Here is a 14,040-nt window from a genome sequence, read left to right as displayed (position 1 = left end):
CATAACTTTCCAGTATGAAATTGCTGCCTATGGATGCAATAGTATTTAAAGTGGTTACGAGAGCATTTTCTAGGAAGGTTGACTAACCTTCCTGGGCTCCCTTTCTAATTCATCGGAGGTGCTAGAATCCAGCATAAAGAGTAAATGCATAACAGGAAACAACACTCACACCCATTTCTTTAAGCGTGTCGTCTCCAGCAGTGGGAATCACTACTTGGCAGACTGACTAGGTAAGGCACCAGCTGTCCACCCTCCTCTCGCTGGGCGGTCCCGCGCCCTGTGCCACCTGGCAAGCGGGCTGTGTTCTCTAGGACGGGGGGCTTGCTTTTGCATTCCAGCAGTGCTGGGGGAGGCCAGAAAAGGATGCAGCTTCTCCGTGGCTTTTGTCATCTCTGGGATACTGTAAATCAGTTTTAAGATCCCGCTCTAGCTGATGTTTTACACCTAGCCTGCCAGCTCCAAGGGAACAAAAGCATCTGCTCATTGCCGGACAATAGTGATAGGAAGCAGCAGTCACGCCATGAATGTCAGCGAAGCCGACAGCTCTTCATAGGACAGGATGTGGTATCTTTGTGCTGATTCTGGCATGCTAAAATCTTTCCTTTGCTTTTTCTTAATCCAGGAAGCTTACAAAACGCCTTGTGTGTTTGGGGCTGAAAATGCTGCAAGTCGATTAAAGCCGGCCAAGGAAGCAATACTTTATGTTCCAGCTCTGGAGCTCCTGAGGCAGGGGAACAGGGAGGAGTGCAATAAACTTTCTGAGGATGAGGGATAGTGGAGCTCCTTGACTGAGCCTTGCAGAAAGGGTTGTCTTAGAAACTTCCTGTCTGTTTTTTAAGTATTGAGATAATCCAGCAGTCCTGGCGGTGTTTTTTTAAACTCTGGAAACTTCAGCTCTTAAACTGGTTCCTGATGTTGAATTACTGGTATCAGTAGGTGGGAGCCGTTACAGTTCGAGGCAGGGGGAAACTGAGGCGAAGCATCTTTCGTTTCAAGCTGCGTCAGTCATGTGGTTGTCTTGAGTCAAATACTTGCTGGGCTCTTCCAGGCTGCAGGCAGGAGGTGCCACCTGAAGCAGGGGGACCTCTGAGTCCAGCTCTCACCGATTCCCACCTGCGCTAGCCGCTGAAACTTGCTGGGACTGAGCAGCATTGCCAAGACTGTGCACTGGTGTTGACGTGGGCAAATCCTGTCTGGGAGGACAAGCATCCGATGGATGAGCTGGCCTTTCCTATGTTACCCATCTCCCTAAATAATTGCTGTTTAGGGGGGCATGTGCCAGCTACTCCAGCGCTGGGAACGTCTTTGGGCAGGAAGTAGCTTCAGGAGCTCGTCACTGCTGGTACTTTGTATGTGACTTCCCTAGCACTGCAGAGTGCCAGTTTTTCCCACCCGCAGTTAAAAATGCAATCCCAGGGCACTGACTCATTCTCCATATGCTGAAATGTGCTTCAAGGAGGAAGGAAGGGGAGAGCAGGGGATACCGCGTCCTGCATAGCCAACTCCATGCAGGCTTTCCTCTGTCTCATCAGGAGAGAGGCTGCAGCAGCCCTTCAGCCCTGCTGTTCCACCAGCTATAAAAATCATTAGGAAACCAGGTACCACGTTCTCGCTGGGCAGCGATTCCTTTCCTCCCCTTCCCTTTTGTGGCACTTCTGGATGCTGCTCCGTGTCCGAGGTTTCCTCATTTCAGAAAGTCCATGAAATAGCATGGATTCTAGCACCACCGATGAATTAGAAAGGGAGGTCAGGAAGGTTAGTCAGCCTTCCCAGAAAATGCTCTCGTAGCCATTCGTGCTGAATACTTGCTCCAGCATTTGTGCTCTTCCCCGCAGTGTTGCCTAAACTCGGCCTCCCGTCCGTGTGGGAGCGGGAGAGGGCGGAAGAGCAAAGGCTCCTCTTCTTGCCGTTCTGTGCCACCCACCTGGCAGCCTTGCGCTCTCCTTTCTGGGAATGCAGATTCATTTTCCAGGTAGCGATTGAAAAAAACCAGCCCGTTGCTGGAGGTGTTATTGCGTACTGACGCTCAGAGGACACTGCGCTTAGAGAGACTCTTGGCGCTCTGCGGGCTGGGGAGGAGTGCTGAGAACTCGGTGTGGCTGTGCCAACAGAAAGGCATCTCGCCTGTCTTTGAAATGCTTGCTGCTTGAGGAACCTGGGACGCTCGGCTCTTTTTAAGACGACTTTAAAGCTGCTGCCTGACTGTGGTGTCCTTTTTGATTCCCTCCTTCCAGCCTTCCTCAGCCTCACCAGTCAAAGCGTAGCAAGTATTTTCTAGCAAAAATCACGGTTGCTTGATTTTTCAGGTGGCAATTCTTAGCTGCTTTTGGGTGGGGTTGGCGTGTAAGCGTATGTGGGCATGTGCTGCTCTAAGGTGGGACTGAATCTCACTTCAAAGGGGATACTTTTGTCTGGGTAGTAGTTCTGTGCTAAGTAATGTCGGTCTAAAAGAAATGACAGATTCCTGATTTGAACCTCACAGTAGGACGAGATGTTGAGCCATCGGGGGGAGGGGTCCATTTCTACCTAGTGTGCTGTGTCTTTTAAAGGAACAGAGTACTGAAATGTGTTTTACCTCTGTTAAAAAGGTAACAGGATTTAGCAGGAGAGAGCGTGGTAAGAGGGGAACAGGTGAGCACACAGAGCAAAGAGCAGCTAGGAGATGGAGTTTTGTCATCTCGGAGTGTGTGGAAGTGGCAATCCCTCACGGTGACGTGTCAGGTTTCTTGGTAGATGTTTGCTCTAGCTGGAGAGCCGGGAACTTGCATGTGATTTAAAGCTATTTTTGTGCATTCACTTTTCCCTCTTTCCCGCAGGGGATCTCCAGCAACACCTGCAGGCCATGTTCATACTGCTCCGCCCAGAAGATAACATCAGACTGGTAGGCTGGGCTTTTGCTATCTGCTGTTAACAAATACAATGGCTGAGTTCCACTTGACAAATACACCGTGTAACTCATTAAAGCAGTGGTGTGTGTATGTTGGAGTGGTTTCATCCGTGGGTTTGGGGAGTCATCTTTGCAACCACAAAGGCAGAAGAGCAGCCAGCTACGAAAGGCCTGCTTATTTGGTTGTTCAGTGAGACAAATTGTATGGCTGGAAGGGTACCTTTGTCTGAACGAAGTACCGAGTACTTATGCTCTCCAAAAGCACTGTGACAATTGCCAGAGAAGCTGGGTAAATTAGCCTGATGTCCCATTTAAATCAAGAGTAGTGACTTATGTCTGACCAGGGCGAACACCTGCCCTTCCACGTTAGTTTGGTTGTGTTCCTCACTCTGCTCTCCAAACTTGTTGCATCCCAAAAGGCCGCGGCTTATCAGGAAGGAGCACGTAGGATCCCCGTGTTGCTACGCACCTATATTGAGCCTTGTCTTTCTGCGTCTCTGGGTTGTTGCTTCCTGTAATGAGGTAATGAAAATTGGGCACTGCTGTTTATAGCATTGATGTGCTGTCCTAAAGACCTCCAGAAGCTAAAGAAGAGCAGGGAGGAATCTGCCTAGGACATGTTGAAGTGCTCTACAAGGTCAGGCATGACTGCAGTGTATCTGTATCTCTCATCACTCAGTAGCCTGGAGTTTCTTTCCTGTGTTGTCTTGGTGCATCTTAGCAACGTGTGCCCCAAGTAGGACTGCCAGCATCAGAAGTGTTGTTCTGGCACCTCGGGTTTGCTGAACCCTCCTGAGCTGTGCTGGAGCCGGACTGATCTTATGAGTATAGCTAGGGAACAGCCAAGATTACTATGGAATGCTTTAACTTTAAAAATGACGACTGAAAATAATTTGCCATAATGAAGTAGAGGACCTACTCCCAAACTTTGTCAGGCCCACCTTGCTGTCACTAGAATTTCAGTGAAAGTGATGGGAATGGGGGTTCTCAGTGCTTTTCAGAATCTGAGCCAGGGTTACAACTTTGGAAGCTATTGAACAAGTCATTGTTCAGCAATATCAGTGGCTACATTGTGTGATTTGGGACAAATTAGCCTTAAGAGCTGAATAAGGACTTTGTGGGCTGAGACATAAACCCTTTTGTTTGGAGCTGCATTTGGAATGCTGAAATCTTGCATGAGGTTAAGTTCGATAGTCTACTTGAATTTAATTGATTCTTGACGAACGAAGGGTGTGCAGAGCTGCAATAGACTCTCTCATAAAATAGTAGATACAAATGAGATCTGAAATGTAAACAGTACTGAGAGAAATGCGTTCTCTTTGTGTGTTGGCTGCTGTCATTCGGAGGGCAGATTTCACAGCTCAGAGGGCAGCAGAGGAATCGAATCCTCTATAAACCTACACTTAAAATTTTGAACAACTCTTGTTTCTCTTGGAGCTATTGGCAGAGTATTTAGCCTTCCATGGGAGCAGGATTAAAGCAATGGTACCAGTGTAAGATCAGTAGGAAGGAGTTAAAAGTATATAAACTGATTAAAACTATTCCTGTAGCTGAGCAGAATGGGGACTTGGTCCCTTACATGTGTCCAGTAATAAAAGACTTCAGAAAGTTGGGCACTCTTTTGTCTTCAAATCAAATATCCCAATGAGAAGTGTTATTGTATGAAATACCTACTATTGTGTAGCATTAAAAAGATGAAAGGTCAGTGTGAACCTGCCTAGTGGAATGTGCTGTTCATAAGGGCTGGTAAAATACCACACTGCGCTTCTGATGGACAAGAATGCAGCAGAAGATAAAGTTGGCTTGTGTTTATGTGAGCCTAAAACTAAGAAAAGTGTTGCTGGCCCTGAAAGGAATAGAAAGAACGTCTGTTCATGAGCAAGAATATAAATAACCTGCCCAAACTGAGGAGAAAGCTAGCCCTATGTAGATGAGCTGTTGCGACCTTCCATCTCATTACAGTCCCTAAGCTAGGCCACCTTCCCTAGATTGAGTGGGATTTCAAATATCTTCGTTTAAAAGGCATCAGACCACTTACTTGGCATGTTCCTACTGTTGGGTGACCATAGGAACTAGAGCTTAATGAAAAGGTTAGAGACCAATCTCTGATTTGATGGGCATGCCGGAGGGCTAATAGTAACCTCTGAGGTCGGCTGGTTTAGGATGGCAAGTTTGCTATTCTGTTATTCTAGTAAATTTAGCAAAACACATTATCTGCTCTAGTCGTGGTTCTTTGCTTTGTGGTAAGGGTGTAAGTGTTGGATCTAGAGAACCACAATAACTGGTCCTCTGAAAATCCTACCCCAGTGACTTGAGCTGTGTGACCTTTGGCTGCTGTTTGTCTGGCCATGTTCTAAAGGGTCTTGCATTCAGACCACACTTCCCATTACTGCTAGCCAAATTGGTTTAGCAAAGTAAGTTAGATTATGTTAATCCTATTGCTGCTGTACTGTCCTCAAGAGAGGCAGAGCAGAGCTTGTGCATGGATGTCCCGGACATAGGGCAGCTGTTGTCTGCCTGCTCCCGTTTTAAGCAAGTCTTTATTGTTTCTGTTAGAGGTTTGATTCCTAATGTAGGTAGATAATGACTTTAACCACCAGGACCTTGGTGATTGCTTGCTCTTATAGGTTGAAGAGCACCCTTTCTGTTTTGCTACAAGTGGTTAGTTGTAGAAACAGCCGTCTTTGGCAGAATTCACCCCTTGAAGGCCTGACCACTTTGATCCTCCGTGTTCCCAAAGGAATCTCAGTGACTCAAGGAGCAAGAAGGAAAATAAGGCTGGTTTTAGCATGACTTATCCTAAAGAGATGGGGTGGGGCACAGTCTCTCGCTGTACAGAGCACGTCTTGTCTGCTGGCATCAGCATTTGGGTAGTTTCTGTTACTCTTCAGTCCCATTGGACAAGTCTAGGAGACGTGGTCAACGCCGCCTCTTGCCTGCACTTGCTATTCCGCCCTCATCACTAGAGCTGCTGCTCCCTGCAACGCCACTGGGAAGCTTCTCCCGCTGCTCTCAGCATAGCCTCCTGCGGTAGAGCACTCCGATGAAAGAGCGAGCTCTGTTCTGGCTGCCGTGCGGGGTGCTTTAACCTTTGTTGTAGATTCTGCCACATCTTGTGGCTGAGATGCTGGCTAGCGGACAGGTGAGGTGTGAGGAGGTCAGAGGGGGCTTCGTGTAAGCAAGGAGGTGCCATTCTGGCCTCAAGACCAGGTTAGAAAGAGCTACAGGAGTGTATTGGGACAAGCAGCCCAACCCTGAGACATCTCACACAGTAGTTGTTTTGTGAGCTTTTTTTTTAAGGATAAAGTAACTGTTGGGTCTCTGAGCCAACCCCTGTGGGCCACCAGGAAGTGTTGACACCAGCGGTGGCTCAGCAGGGCTGCTGGCGTTTGAGGAATTCAGGTTCACTTGGCAAAGGATGTCAAACACCGCTTTGAGCTTCAACCGTTGGGTTGCTAGGAGTTCGGCAACTGGATCCTGTCACAGCAGACCGGTGTCTGTCCGCAGCACGGGGCAAGGCTGGGCTGTGACGCTTCAGTCTCGCCCGTATTTGCTCTCTGCAGGCCCTGCTCAAAGTTCAAGAAGCAGTTTAACAATAAACACCGAAGCCAGACAGCGTCTTGGGGTTGGGTTAGGCCATCCAAGATAGGATTCAATAGACATGATTAAGACACTTCCTTTCTAGGGATGTCATAGTTTCTCTAGTTGGGATCCTGTGACTAAAATAACTGCAAATGGCTTGGAACAGAGTCCAAAAAGCATTGCAAGTAAAGGCTGCCTACTGCAGATGTTTATAGGCAAAACCTGAAAGGCTGGCTCCCTTCCCTGGGCTCCTTGCTAACCAGCGGTCTGTCTGTAAGGAGACTTGCCGCAGTCACTTCAGTTCTTGCTTCCTCGTGGCTTCTGGAGGAGCGTTATGCTTCAGTGTAGCTTTTTGGGAGCTTCAATGTTGGTCTGACACTCACAACTTAGTGGCACGGCTGCTTTCTGAATGCTGTCAGTAGTATTTAATTTGGGGGAGTTTGGGGAAAAATTCAGGCATCCTCTGGCCCTGCTAGATCTTTCTGGGACTGGGGTGCACGAGTTTGTGGTAGGAGCAATGAAGCACAATGACTTTCACCTCTTCTGAGCAATCCAAATCCAGCCATGGGTACACCTTAGTAACAGGGAAATCTTTTCCTGCCAGCTATAAGGCAGTAGGGTTGCTTCTGCACTGGGGAGCTTGCTAGAAAAATTCAAAGGACCAGTGAGAAACCACATATCAATTAGATCCTATTGTCCAGCCATCTGGGAAGTTGGTGGAAAGAGTCTCTTTGGAGGTGTTGTAGCACACTGTAGCTTAAGGGAAAGCTCAAGCTCTTTGGACAAAGCCCTGTGAGAGGCAAAGAGCACGTTCGATGCCCATCTCTCTCGCTGACGTGTGATGCTCCATGAAGCTCAGTAGGCTGGGACCAGTGAGAGGACTGTGGCAGCCAGCCTTGTGGGCTGCTGCTTAACGGCAGCCTTGGCGGGGCAGAGCAGGCCTGCAGCAAGGTGTGCGGAAGGCACTGGGGGCATGCCAGCTGTGGAGGAAAGCACTGTGTGCGAGGGAGTAAGCCGCTTCTCCCTCTTCTGGTTACCCAGCTGAGAGGTACGGGCCGTCCGTACCAGTGCAAGCTGCATCACTGCTTCTGCGCCTGTCACTCAGCATGAAAAGGTGGCTTGTAACGGTAATAGTGTGTGTTTTGCTGGCTGCGCTGCTGATCTCTCCCCTTCCTTTCCTTAGGCTGTAAGACTGGAAAGTACCTACCAGAACCGCACTAGGTACATGGTGGTGGTGTCCACCAACGGCAGACAAGACACCGAAGAGAGCATTGTCCTAGGAATGGATTTCTCTTCCAATGACAGGTACTCACAGTGTCCAGGTGGGGGAAGTCCTTGTGTTCACCCTCGTGGCAAGTGTAGACACCGCTGTCTGGTGTCCGTGCTTTCTGGAGGATAGACCGCCTCAGATTTTCAAGCTTAACACCTCTCTTGAGATCCAAAATTCCCCTTTTATTTCTTTAAAGGAGGTGGCAAATGGGAAGGCAACAGCGCAGGTCAGCGTTTCCTCCATTCCTCCGAGCCTCAGGCTTGTGTGAGGGCATTAAGTGCCCTTAAGTGTCTCTGAATGGTGAGGTCCCTACGCCCTGCATCTGCACACCAGAGGCAGAGACAGCTTGCATGCAAAGATGGGAAAAGCTGCAATTAGAGAAGATGGACATCAGGGTTCAGGAGAGCAGCTAATAAGAAAGTGACTGTCAGGCAGCCCCTTGCCAAGGCCACGGCACTAAGGGCCTGGTGGGAATGTCGGGGTTGCTGGTGGCAGACCTTACACGTGTGCTCTCCCCACACATCAGTATGTCATCAGGGTTTAGTGCTTTTGCCTCGTTCATTTAAATTGCTGCTGACCTCTCCAAAAGGCTGCAGAATGTGGCTGGGAAGCAGCTTTTGCTGCTGGAGTGACCGTAAGCCAGGGTGCAGCACCCCTAGAAGCTTCAGGCTTAGAAAGGGAGACTAGGCACTTTGGAGAGGGCATGGAGGCATGTGGGTTTTTTGAAGGGTTATAAGTTAGTCTTGTAAGTTTTGGCATATGCAGGCAAAGAAAATCGTGGCTATTCAAACCATTTTGGAAGGCTTCATATACATGCTTAGTTCTAGCTGCTACAGGAATGAGTCTTGCTACTGACCCTGGTCGCTAGAAGTGACTTTCGGGTAGTTAGCAGGTCACTAGAAAATCTTATTGAACTGTTTGGCTAAGAAATGGCCTTCCGAACAGCCTGCTGACCACAACAGCCACCACGCTTAATCCAAGCGGCTTGATTGATGCTTAGCTCAAGTGACGCCCGCTAAAAAGGGGGACTGCCTTGATGCTGCCACCGGCTCCTGGCTCCCTTCCTGTGCATGTTGTGCACAGCTGTAGCTCAGCGATGCTCTTGCGGTGGGGTAAGAATAACTTGTCCTTGCACAGGTTGCTGTGAGCTTGGAACTTGCTATTGGCTGTGATAGACCAGCACAGCCACGTTTGATAACTGAGAGCTCGCTGGTATTCAGTCTCTAATAACATAGCAGGGTCATTTTCGCTTTCTGGTAGAGTTACTTGGGTTCTGGATGGTCAGTCTGATATACCCTCCCCTAGCCCACTTGGTATTTATAACTCAATGTAGACTTGTTGCTATGGTCTCTGAAAAGCGCTTGCTGAACAGTATCACTAAAAATAACCCGGCCACCTTGGGAAGCCTTTTAAAAACACATCTTTCCATGAGCTCATCTCATGTTGTCAACAGAAATAGCTGTGTGCCACACTGTCTCCTTGTGCTGGGCACCAGTCGCTCTGAGGCTTCGTGCCGTCTGACCCTCCAAAGCCTCGAGTCTCGCCCTCTTCCCCCACTTCTCATGAGCTGCAGAGACTGGTGGGGGTGTTAGGGCTTGTGGACATTTGAGAGCAGTTAGCGCAAAGCATGAGAACAGGAGGCAGCTGAATCCGATTCTTCTTCAAGACGCTGCTTTGATTAGGGACTATTTTACAGCTATATGAGATGCAGCCTTTTGTTTGACAACCTGGTGCGGGTTGTGTGGGGTTCCTCTGCCCCTGCCTTTTTTTCCATCGCTCGACTTCTGCTTTTAACTTGGCTTTTTTCCACTCAGCCTTACAGAAAGCAGGTGACTGCGAGGGTAAAAAGGTCAGAGCAGCTGAGAGAGGAGTGGGATTGCCAGAAGCTGTTTGTCTTGGGCTGGCTGTTGTGCTCATCCTTGAGGAGTGGGAGGGAGAAGAAGGGGCAGGAGTCAACAACGGGTGATAGGCTGTGACTGCTAACCTACCACGCTGCCGGTCACCCTGCTGTTACACTAGACCGATCCCAGCTCCCCGCAGCTGTGGCTGAGGGACAAACAAGAAAACAAAGCTAAGGATTGCAAAATCAGAGCTAGAACCAAACCACTTGAGCCTGGGAGGGACTAATCTGTAAAGAAAGCCTTGAGCTTACCGAAGACTGTGAGCCCCCTCTGACCTTCCGCACAAAGCTTGCTGCTTCTGAATCCAGTTTGCTCTTCTCCTGGGTGTATGTTAACCCTTTAAGCTTGCTTGAAAGAGTACCGCTGCAGCCTGTATCTGGCTAATGATCCTTGCCAGACACCTGTAGAACAACACTGGCTCTGTTTGCCCTGAAGCAACACTGGGGTTTTTCATTTTTTTTCTAATGAGTGTGGACATCTGCAACCATTGCTGTGAAATTAGAATAATAGCCCGGTGTTGCAGTAGATGGGCTGACCTTCTCTCTCTTACTACAGTAGCACTTGTACAATGGGCTTGGTGCTGCCACTGTGGAGTGATACCTTGATCCACCTGGATGGGGATGGGTGAGTGTCTCTTGTTCTGGGTCTGTAGCAGGGGGTCTCCGTGTGTTAGCTTACAGCACGGTATATGGAGGATTCAAATGATGGCAGAGCCCTGACAGGTCCAGCAGAGCTCCTGCTGTTGCCCTGTGTCAGGGTAGTAGGCTCAAAGGCCCTAAATCACCGTGGTTGTGGCAGGGAGCACCAATAATTGACTTATCTATGAATAAACACGCACTGAGACAGTGGCTTGTGTGTGTGTTTAAGCTGGAGTAAAGGAGCTTTTACTGGTGAGTGGGTGTGTAGTGAAAGCTCCTTAAAGGGATCCTATTATGTGTCCCTCCATCATGCTTGCAGCAGGCAGCATTCGACCGAACATGAAGAAAGAATGATGTTTCTCTGCCAGATAGACACCTGACTTGCAGACTCCTGTTTGTGCCAGTTACAAAGGCTGTCCAGTGCAGCGCGTGGAATGACTTTTCTTTCCTTGGTAGCTGCCCCAGGACCACTTTAGCTGGACTCTGTTGCTCCCAGCTGTGGCACTGAATTTGTGTTGCCAAGGTAAACGGCACAGCCCAGCATTGTCCCACTGTTCTAGTTCTCTTCCCGGACAGCAGCTGCTTTAAAAAGTTACCCTAGAGCTTTTAGCATGCTATTTTGATGTGTTGGCTAGCTGAACTCAGCAGTGTATGCATAGGGCTGCTCCTTTGCTGATCTAATGTGCTACAAACTATCAGTTATTAATTGAAAAGTTGCTTTGGGGACACATTTTTACTGTGATTATTTTCCTCTCTCCAGAGGATTCAGCGTGTCGACAGATAACAGGGTTCATATATTCAAGCCGGTGTCTGTACAGGCAATGTGGTAAGTACTTACTATAACCTGTCCTAGTGATCCTTTTTCCAAGGTGTGTTGGCTGCTTGAGCTTTTAAAAAGCAGGTGCTGCTTTGCCTTATTGGTATCTTGAGACCTGCTCGAGCAGCCAGAGGTCTCCTTCAGAGACAGGGAAGGGAGTTTGATACCAAGGGAAAAAAAGAAACCTGCAAGTGCTGGTATATGTGAGTGAGTTTATAGCACTGCTGCAGCCACACCTTCGTCTCAGCTGGGGCAGGAAGGAATGGGGTAAATTCCTGTGCAAACGGCTGCTGCTTTGAATCTCTCCAAAGCAGAATTGCTTTGAGCATGTGTTTGAAATAAATTTTTATTTATTTTATTTTACTTGTCATAAATAAGGAAATACACACTGTGCATATTTTAGGAGTCTGTCTCCAGTGAGATGTGTTCATTGTGATAGAGAGAAGCAAAGAGAAGCTGCCTGCATTTTTCTTTCCTTTTAGGGTGGCTCATGTAAGAATGTAGTGGCCACGAAGGTATTCCTGGCTCAAGCTTCTTTGCATTGCAGAAATACATTGCCTGTCAGGGTGTCATGCTACTGTGTCACCCCAGTGATTTTGACCTGGATCCTTCTGATCCCAGTCAAAGATTTAAAACAAGCTAAAAATAGGAGAGGGGGATTTGTTTCCCAGCAGCAGCTGAAGAAACTTCTGGCATCCCTTGTGCAGCAAGAGAGCGCAGACACCTAAACACCTCAGTAAAGTCCCAAGCCCTTGGCTGCGCAGCTCTCCATGTGTCGTTGCTGCGTGTCCCTGCCCTGCACGCAGGGGAGCTGATGGCACAGTAGGAGCTGTCTTGGACAAGAACTCTGTGCATCTTATTTACAGCTTAGGTAGTTGCAGCAGTTTTTGGAGCCAGAAACACAGGTGCCTCAGCCCTCTGACTTGTGGGCATCTTCGCCACTATCCAGGCTTGCCTTTGCATACCTCAGTTAAGACACGCGAGCTCTTGCGACGCGTGGTTACGCACACCCTTGCAGGATGGCCTCCTGCTCGGTGCAGGGGCTGTTGCATGTAGCACTGGGGTTTGTACCAGCTGATGGGATGCGAGCAGCATCCTGGATTTGGCTGCTGCTTTGTGCTCGATACCAGCCTGGGGAAGAAATTACAATCCTGCAAGTATTTTTCCCTTTCTAGGTCAGCTTTGCAGAGTTTACATAAGGCTTGTGAGGTGGCACGGAGCAACAATTACTACCCAGGGAGCCTCTTCCTCACGTGGGTCAGTTACTATGAGAGCCATATCAACTCTGACCAGTCATCTGTCAATGAGTGGAACGCCATGCAAGATGTCCAGTCCCACCGGCCTGACTCGCCCGCCCTCTTCACAGATGTGTAAGTCGGTATGGCTCTGCTGAGCCAAAGCATTTGCCTGTCAAGCACTGCAATCTCCAAATGAGGAGGCGGTTTCCACAAGAGATTACTCTCAATTAGGTATTAATGAGGAGAGGTTTCCTGTTCCAGGTAATTAGCGGACCCCTGGTTAGGTAAACACCAGCACTGGAAGTTTAGCCCTTCTGGGGCTCCCTTGCATCTCCTCCAGCCTCTGTTTTTGGCCTGGTTGTTTACCTTGCACTTCGCTTCTGCAAGGTAAGTCCCATGTTACTAGTGAGGGAGGCGTGGTGTATTTTCAAGCACCTAGACCTTCCTCTTTGCTGGTTTTGTCCTCTGGTTTCCAGGCCTGGTGTGTCCTGGAAGGAACAGGTTTCTCTGAACTTCGCTATTTCGCTGGGACACATCTGAGCACATGTTTAGAGTAACAGGGTCTTTTTTTCCTTACTCAGTTCATTTTGCTGTAAAGCGAAGGTTTTATATACGGACTTCTGAGACTGTGAGCTCGGAAGCATCCTCACAGGCATCCATCTGATACACCTAAGAATGGGGACAAAGAGCAGTGCTGGTTTTCATCGTTCTGAGGAGCTCAGCAAGTGTGCAACAGGACAGTGTATAGGTCCCAAGCTGTCTCCAGCTACATGGTTGGACGTTTGGTGATAGGTGGTCCAACACAGTGGCGGAGGTGGATAGGTAGGCAGTTTGGAAAGGCAAAATTTGTAGGCTGTATCAACATTCAACATTTACAACCCCTGTACTTAGTGTTGCTGATGGGGCTGATACCATATAACTTCAAAGGTGGTCTGTGTCCAGATGTGATGCCAAGCGTGAGGGCTTAGTTCCCCCGTTTGTGGCAGAAGAAATGACTTCACTAGCCCCAGCTGCTTTCCCAGTATAGTAGTGCCATCGGTTGATTTATGCTCTGATATTTCCTGTTGTTGGAGTTCAGTGAGTGAATAATAATGCTAAGAGCAGTTGTTCAGCTGTGAACAAGTCCTCACACTTGATTGTTTTTTAATGTACAAGGACAGTGGCTGAAAAGTTTTGGCAGGCTGTCGGATTACTATTCTCTTGACACATTTCATGTATAAATTTTATGTAGCCCACCCTTTCCCTGGTGGGAGCAATTGAATGATTTCCTGGGGACACCTAGACAGCATTCTCTTAACTGAGTCCTGAAATAATGCGTGAGGTTAAAAGGACCAGGAGCTTCCATGATTTTTATTTGTGAACGACCGGTTGGACACTTGTAAAGCAGAGAAGTGTCTGTGCGGCCACCGTCCTGGCGGCCCTCCAGAGGAACGGGAAGGTGGTGCGAGATGTTACTGCCGGGTCCCTTCTAAAGATGATGGGTGAGGCAGCTTTGTGTTGCTGCTCTGTTGCAACTTCCCCTGGTGTTAGTCAGGCTATTTTTGCAGCTGGTGATAAGGCCCCTGGCAGCAGAGGCTGGAGGAATGCACAGAGGCTTAGCTGCCCTCGTGTCTCCATGTAAGGAGCTTTGGAGCTGTTACCTTTCCAAGAAAGGTAGGGGAAGGCTTAGACGTTGCTCCAGAGAGTATAATGCAGCCTTCCCAATTT

At 48.6% G+C, this 14,040-nt stretch overlaps 1 protein-coding gene across 1 annotated transcript in view; it reads left to right on the top strand.

Annotated features, from left to right (window-relative positions):
• SSH2 (slingshot protein phosphatase 2) overlaps positions 1–14,040 on the top strand; it is a 104,021-nt gene that overhangs the window by 68,956 nt on the left and 21,025 nt on the right. Inside the window, 5 exon segments of the mRNA XM_064467883.1 lie at positions 2,817–2,881; positions 7,653–7,774; positions 10,196–10,264; positions 11,039–11,104; positions 12,271–12,465. Coding sequence (XP_064323953.1) covers positions 2,817–2,881; positions 7,653–7,774; positions 10,196–10,264; positions 11,039–11,104; positions 12,271–12,465 — 517 coding nt within the window.

Source organism: Phalacrocorax carbo, chromosome 17, assembly GCF_963921805.1.
Source record: "Phalacrocorax carbo chromosome 17, bPhaCar2.1, whole genome shotgun sequence".
In the NCBI taxonomy this organism is placed as follows: domain Eukaryota; kingdom Metazoa; phylum Chordata; class Aves; order Suliformes; family Phalacrocoracidae; genus Phalacrocorax; species Phalacrocorax carbo.
This window is presented reverse-complemented; position numbering and strand designations above follow the sequence as displayed.